The sequence below is a fragment of the Colletes gigas genome, unplaced genomic scaffold (assembly GCF_013123115.1).
Source record: "Colletes gigas isolate AHSC1104 unplaced genomic scaffold, ASM1312311v1 Colletes_gigas_Sc00040, whole genome shotgun sequence".
Classification (NCBI taxonomy): Eukaryota; Metazoa; Arthropoda; class Insecta; order Hymenoptera; family Colletidae; genus Colletes; species Colletes gigas.
Window position 1 is genome coordinate 334,037 of NW_025106669.1, and position 8,327 is coordinate 342,363.

General features: G+C 38.9%; 1 protein-coding gene across 1 annotated transcript in view; it reads left to right on the forward strand.

Annotated features, from left to right (window-relative positions):
• The window catches only part of LOC122402811 (lachesin), a 217,047-nt gene extending 208,964 nt beyond the window's left edge, over positions 1-8,083 (forward strand). The window contains exons 10-11 of the mRNA XM_043405925.1: positions 630-728; positions 7,503-8,083. Of these exons, the coding sequence (XP_043261860.1) occupies positions 630-728; positions 7,503-7,576 (173 nt within the window). The 3' untranslated portion in view covers positions 7,577-8,083. The remainder of the gene's footprint in view (positions 1-629; positions 729-7,502) is intronic.
• The last annotated feature ends 244 nt before the right edge of the window (positions 8,084-8,327 follow it).

The window sequence follows — 8,327 nt, forward strand, 5'->3', positions numbered from 1 at the left end:
TTGTATTTTCGTTTAGAAAGGAACCAAAGTTTGTCCTAGTTTCTAGAACCACCCTATATAATAACATGAAATGCATTATTTCCATTGAAGTTCTCGAAATATTTGGACTATCTCAATACTGTCTATACTCGCAAAAATAGTTCTAAATTTCTAGAATGCGATTTATTAAACGAATACTAGAATAATCATTAGCGCAGCTAATAAAGGACTAAAATAGCACAGAGATTGTCTGAGAGTTGGATCGAGTGCATAAAAATTAAACAAACATGTCCATTAAAGTTAAAATTCACGGAAATTGCTCTAAATAATGAAAGCGGAAAAATATAAAATGCAGAAGCAAAATGATAAAAATAAAAAACGGATGTGTACCAAATATAATGCTAAAAATAATCGAATACTTTTCTATTCGCGATTTCGTATTTCCGAATAAATTTGAAGATTGAAGGGACGAGTTTTCTTTAATTTACCGAAATTAATTAACACGGGTGGCAGATTGTGACAATTCGTGCTAAATTACCGGCTTGAGGGGTTAAGCCCCCAGACACTGTCCGGCTTAATGGGCAGCCATCGCTAATTTCGCGACTTGATCGTGTGTCAAATTTCATTTAGAACGTCTATTTTGGTTGCAGGTAATAAATTCCAGTCGAACCTGAGCGAGATCGGGAAGTCGGAGCAAAAATCGAGCGACCCGGATAGGAAAAGGAATTACGATTGGCCCCCAGACAGTGGTAAGCTCTATTGCTGTGTGAAACCGTGGACTAATTTAAATGAGACAAGCCTGACGTCCCCTCTTCCCTTATTTTCTCAACTTATTCTTTCGAAGAGTCGATAGCAATTACTGACGTCACGGGCGTCCTCGTTCTATTATCATTTATTATTTCCTAGTTTAAAAACGACGCGTTGCTAGAATCCAGACGCATCGATTGAACAGTATATTTCGGTAATTAGTGCTACAAATAGCACTATGATTATTTTACATAGGAGAAGGAGGAAGGATTCTCGTGTAACAGCTTTAAAAATGATTAATATTATTAATTAAACTATTTGTGGTTGTAAGAAGACATTTTTAAATAACAGAAAACAATTTTTCTATGTCGAATGATCAAAATGGTTTAGATTTCATTTGGGTTAGATTTGAGTTAAGTTTGGTTTGAGTTTCCATACGCAGCATAGATATATTAATTAGTTATTTCACGAACCAATCTAAATCAAACCGAAATCCATTTAATTGGTTACCAGCCACTTTACGGCGACCCGATTAAGTACACTGACACGAATCTAATCCAAACACAACCTAAACCTATAGCAAACCTAATCAAAACTTATCGTAAATCTCCAAAATACGTTATACAGGATGTGCCAAGTAAGATATTTTATTTACTTTATTTAATAATCAAATCTAAAAATTCATTGATAAATAATTTAATAAATAGCTCGCGATTGAATGGAAAATTTAAGAGAAGTATATTATCATCCTTAAAGTTTTCATTTTTTAATTTTTAATAAATTTGTTTGACGCTGTACGGAAATGTTGTTTAATACTTTTTTTTAAGTGCCCATGAGCTCTACTCCCTTACTAAATTTCATTGAAATCCAATCACTATTGACGAAGTTATGATCGTTTGAAAATTGAATCAAGTTTATGGCATTTTTTCTTATTTTAAAGTGTTAAGGAACAACTTTTCGAATATTTTTGGAATTTCTACATATTCTTGACTAAAATACGCGTCGTTTGCCGCTTGAAACATTAAAATCGGCCAATCCGTTCAGGAGTTATGATTTTTTAAAGATTCGCATGAAATTTCAGTGAAACATATCAATGGTCAGGCATTAGATTTTCAGTAAGGAATTTTTTTCTCGAAACTGAGTAGGATTTCGGGAATATGTCTATTGACCAAAAGTGATTGTAATTGACTCCTCTAACTAAATATAATTTTTTTAGTACGATTTGAAATTTTTTCAATTTTGCCAGGCACCTACCCATTGTCAATTATTTTAAAAATTTGTTTGACATCCTACAGGAAAATTGTCTAATACGTTTTTGTAGGTATCCACGAACTCTAGTTCCTCCCAAAATTTCAATGAATTATATTCACTATTGTAGAAGTTATAGGTGTTTGAAAATTGTATCATCTTTTATGGAGTTTTCCTTATTTTGCGGAGTGAAGGAATAAGTTTTTGAATATTTTTGGAATTTCTACATATTCTTCACTAAAATACGCGTTGTTTGCAGTTTTAAACATTAAAATCGGCCAATCCGTTCAGGAGTTATGATTTTTTAAAGATTCGCATGAAATTTCAGTGAAACATATCAATGGTCAGGCATTAGATTTTCAGTAAGGAATTTTTTTCTCGAAACTGAGTAGGATTTCGGGGGTATGCCTATTCACCAAAAATGCTTGTAATTGACTCCTGCAACTGAATATAATTTTTTTAGTATAATTTGAAAATTTTTAATTTTGTCGAAAAATTTCACACCATCTCGAATTGTTTTCTGAAAAGTGGGTAGGATTTCGAGGGTATGTATATTCACCGAAAATGATTGTAATTAATCCCCGCAACCGAAAATAATTTTTCCAGAACGATTTGTAATTCTTTTTTTTCGTCGGAAAATTTAGGGGCCTACACCCTGTCGATTTTTCATAAATATTCGTTTTTCATTTATAATAAATTTGTTTGACACTGTACAGAAAAGTTGTTTAATACTTTTTTGTAGGTATCAATGAACTCTAGTTCCTCCCAAAATTTCAATGAAATATATTCACTATTGTAGAAGTTATAGGTGTTTAAAAATTGGACCATCTTTTATGGAGTTTTCCTTATTTTGCGGAGTGAAGGAATAAGTTTTTTAATATTTTTGGAATTTCTACACATTCTCCACTAAAATACGCGTTGTTTGCCGTTTCAAACATTAAAATCGTCCTATCCGTTCAGGAGTTATGATTTTTTAAAGATTCGCATGAAATTTCAGTGAAACATATCAATGGTCAGGCATTAGATTTTCAGTAAGGAATTTTTTTCTCGAAACTGAGTAGGATTTCGGGGGTATGTCTATTGACAAAAAATGCTTGTAATTGACTCCTGCAACTAAATATAATTTTTTTAGTTCGATTTGAAATTTTTCAATTTCGTCTAAAAATTTCAGTGCCTACTCGAATTTTTTTCTCGATAACGGTTAGGATTTCGAGGATATATGTAATGACCAAAAATGATTGCAATTGACCCCCGGCAGTGAAAAATATTTTTTCCAGAACGATTCTAAAATTTTGTTTCTCGCCAAAAAAATTAAATATTTGTTGTCTCAATCGTATCTGTATATCGTGATTAACTGTATCGAACGGTTTCTCGGAATCAGTGTGTACTGTCGATTCGATCACGTCGTTCAGGAATAGTTAGGCAAAGAGAGTACGAAGATAGGTAGCCGCGAACAGATAACAGAAACGACGGGGGGCCAGCGGAAGGAAGAAAAGCGAAACAGTGGTACGGATGGCGTTCGTCGGGAATTCCCCCCGTCGACTGCTCATTAATCGGACCGTCGTCCCTCAGACGGAAAAATTAATAATAGCCAGGGACACCGATATCGGAGCCGACTACGGTCCGGCGTAAAAATCGAAGTACTGATATCAGCGAAAGCGTCGGCGCCATTGAAATCTGTCTCGAATCGGGGGCAAGCTGGCAAATGAGCACCGGAGGAAACAAAACCTTCTGCCGGGGGGAGGCGAAGTTGCGGTTTATCCGGTATTTCGTGGCTGGGCAGTGGCATTTAAATGACAGCGAACGCCGAACGCCGGACGCGGGTCAGGCTCAACGCCCCGGCAGAATTCCTCCAGGCCTCCGGCATTATCGGAATATTTCTTTCCATCGGCCATCTTTCTCCACCCACTCTGTTCTCTTTCGGTCCTCGATACAGCCGGGGCTCTCTCCCAGCCGTGGTTTCTTTTTAAAAGGAATTTGCATAATGGGAAAGTGTGAAAATCCGTTTTCTCCGCGGGCTCGATCCCCCCGATCCCCCGATAGTCCCGTGGAACTAGGTAATTCTGCCCGGGCGTGGGGTAGAGAAGGAAAGGTGCGTCGGCGAGCCTTCCACAACTTGATAAGTACTTCTCCCAGTTCTTTGGTAGCCGGGGAACCTCGTTGTATCGAAGGTCGAACCGTTTCCCGGACCGTCCTCGGGTAAATTCGTTTTCGAATTGCGAGAACACCCGTTATCGAGACCTTCCGGAACTGTCTCGCGCAGAAATCGCCGGAGAAAGCTCCGGAGTTTCTGAGGGACGGCTCCTGCACGAATTTCACCACGGTTCCATTATGCTTCGTTACGCGTTCGATTAAATTAAATCGGGAAGCTAGGAAACGTATTCCTTCTCACGAGAGTCCACGTTCCGGGATTTCCTTTTTAACCTTCACACGCGCTCTATCTAGGAAAAAGAAGACGTCAGGAGTAAGAAGACCTATACTTTCGTAAATCTCACTTGTGTAATCCAACGCCACCTGCTGGATCACTTATTGATTATAGATCAGTCTTCGTACAGTTCATTGTTTCCTCATTACTTGTTAAACATATATAATTACAAAACACATTGTGCAGTAGAAACCTCAACAGTGCATCATGAAGATTCTGGAGACGATAGATACCTTGGGCCCCCACTATTTAGTAGATAAGAGTCGACAATTCCTGAAATGATACACCTCCCTCGATAAAACGTTCTCGTCGCGACCATTAACGAGGGATCACTGTATCTCGTTGAATTCGTCCCATTGCGAGGTCGTAAACTCTGACAAAGATACGCGGTTTCATGGACACTTGGTGTACATCGAAACGGACCGCGCAAATTACCCCCCCAAAAAATGGTTTTTGGCCCCCGCGATGCCGGCTGGAAAAAGTGGCCGCGTCGGTTGGCCGCAGAACCGGGCGGAAAAAAGGTCGAGGAATAAAAACGGAACGAATGGCGAAAAGCGGCGCGCAAAATCGCCGGAATGAGGGAACCATCCCCGCGGGTATTCGAGAAGAAAGGGAAGTAACGTCAGCGTGGCCGTTGCGAGAGGTGGTCATGGTTGAGGAACGAATGTAAAACGGGGACGAGGAAAGGCTCGGGGGATGATTGGGGCGACGGGCCAACGGGGTTGTTTCTGATTTGTAATTAGAGATGAGCGAGACCAAGAAGAACCCGGAATACATCTCTTTCGGAGCGAGTAATGGCTGAAAGTATAGGGCGGGCCAGCCGGAAGAATAACTGACTTTTCCATTCTCTTGTTTCCTCATCGTCTGCATGCAACCCCCCCCCCCTCGTTTTCTTCCACGTTTATCCTTCCGCTGAGTTCCCGTCTCGCCGGAAGGATCCTTCTCGCAGGCCTGTCTGCGGGAATTTCTGCGGGAACTTCTTGATTGCGCATCGCAAGCCTTTCGGGGCCACCGACGCGATTTTTACGGCTACGAATCGCGATTTCCCGGTTTCCCCGAGCTTTCAGTCCGTTTTCATGCACCGAGACCGCCCAGGTACACGGGGTCTCGTGTTTCTGGAGCCTCCGACGGGACGAAAACATTTTTCTTTCCGTTCGCGACGTCGTGGAAATTGAAACGACAGCTATGGGGTTCCTCGTGTTACGCGGTTTCGACTTACGGGGGATTCCACGCCTTTGGATGTTAAATAAATCGTTATTTTTGTAAAGAAATGCGCTTCGACTGACCTTGATTTATGTACACGTGTGTAGATATTCAACAAAATTTTCTTCTTTATTTCGATTTTTATTATTAACGACATATTGTTATGTGTAACTTTAATACATATTTAGACGCGAAATAAATGTTGTGTTTATCATATATGTCAATTACAATCATTTATGGTTAACAGATATACCCTCGAAACCCTACGCATTTCGAGAAAAAAATTCGAGAAGGTGAAAAATTTTTGGACAAAATTAAAAAATTTCAAATTGTTCTGGAAAAATTATGATCGGCTGCGGAGGTTAATTACAATCATTTTTGGTCAATAGACATATACCCGAAATCCTACTCAGTTTCGAGAAAAAAATTCTTCACCGAAAATTATGTCTGACCATACCATCGATATGTTTCACTGAAATTTCATGCGAATCTTTAAAAAATCATAACTCTTGAACGGATTGGCCGATTTTAATGTTTCAAGCGGCAAACGACGCGTATTTTAGTGGAGAATATGTAGAAATTCTAAGAATATTGGAAAAGTTGTTCCTTAACACCATAAAGTTGCAAAAACCCCATAACAGTGGTCGGAATTTTCAAATGGCCATAACTCCTACAATAGTGAACATATTTCAATGAAACTTTTTTCGGAAGTAGAGTTCATGTGTACCTACAAAAACGTATTAGACAAAATTTCCATACAGCGTCAAACAAATTGATTAAAAATGAAAAACGAGTTATTAAGAAAAATCGACAGGGTGTAGCTGCCTAAATTTTTCGGCGAAAAAAAAATTTCAAATCCTTCTGAAAAAAATATTTTCAGGTGCAGAGGTTAATCGCAATCATTTTTGTTTATTAGACATACCCCCAAAATCCTACTCAGTTTCGAGAAAAAAATTCTTTACTGAAAATCTAATGCCTGACCATTGATATGTTTCACTGAAATTTCATTCGAATCTTTAAAAAATCATAACTCGTGAACGGATTGGCCGATTTTAATGTTTCAAGCGGCAAACGACGCGTATTTTAGTGTAGAATATGTAGAAATTTCAAAAATATTCAAAAACTGATTCCTTCGCTCCGAAAAATGAGAAAAACCCCCATAAAAATCATACATATTTCAATTTCATTCGTCCAAATTTACGAAATATTTATTTCCATCAATTTCTGGAGGACAAAACCTTTGTAAAGTACTTCCATCGTTTAAATTTAAATCATCGTGGATAGGGGGGAAAAAACACGTGTTCCTTAATTATGTCCCTTCCCTCGACTACGGAAAGTTTTATGAAAATGGACACACGACGCTTCGAGATGGTTCCTTGTTAGAACCATTAGAACTAATTCCACTTCCAGACTTTGAACGCAGCCGAACTTTCGTACTTTGAACTATCACTGGAACTCTCGTGTCGAAACTCTACGTAAACTAGCCGAAACTTTCGAATAGAACTGTTTGGATTTTAAACCGAACTGTTCGAACACTTTGCCGCGAAGAGAACCGAAGGTTTCGAACTGTCGCGCTAAGTGAACTTACCAACTCGATATCCGATGATTTTATTCTTCTTTACCGAATATTGACGACAATATTTTCACACAAACTGTAATATATTGGTATACAATCTTTAAAGCTACTATTTTATACGAATAAAAAATAAAGATATACTTTTACAAAAACATTTAACGACACTCAGACATTTTTATCTTAAAAATATCCACAAAAAAAACTTCTAAATAACTAGGTTTAACATTCTAGTTTTAAATTAAAAGCCACGTTGGATTATTTAATCAGTAAAATCGAAAGAGTCGTAAGAAAATTAATAACCGGAGATTTCTATTTCGTTTTCAGGTTCGGGAGTTGCCATGACGACGACAGGACTGCTGTTAATGGCTGCCCTGATCGCGGTGTCGATCGTTCGATAAGCAGAGCCACGACGTCGACGATCTGTGATTAGGGACTAAACCTAACAGAAATCTAAATGAAGTTAGAAAATCGACACGTACACGGGAGATTCTACACGATACACGTACAGTACACACACACGGAGACACGTACAGAGTGGATACGGGCGAGAATTGACTGAGTAGTTAGTGTCGTATTAAAACGGAAGAGGTGGGAAAAAAATAAATAAATAAATAAGAATAATAATTACGCGTGCCAAGTCAGTGTAGCGCAAGTGTCCAATGAAGACGAACGTGGGCGATAGAGAATTCATTTCTACGGAGCAACGTGCAGACGCGCGAGGGGCGTAGACAAACGAGAAAGGGTCAAATCACAAAGTGCAACGACTATCGCTTTCAGTGTAACATATTGTATAACGCCGTAATGTCGCCGCAGAGACCGCGCCAACGATCTCGAAATTTTGCTGCAAAAGCTTCAGAGCCATCTTCGAGCACGAAACGTTCCACCGTGCTTTTCCTGTAAGATCAGTCTTCGAGCCAAAAGAGAACGACGAAATTACGAATCACGCGTGAATTTCTTCTACGTTCCGTAATATTAAAATATTCTTTCCGAGATAGCCAACGTCAAATACGTTAATTAGCGTCTCTCTTCAGTTTGCGAGGCACGAAGCGGAGAAGGTAAATAAAGATCGTTGAATGATGAACCTGCCTCGGACAATGAATCGTTGAACGCGAAGTCGAATTAAACTGTCTGCGAATCATTAACTCGCAA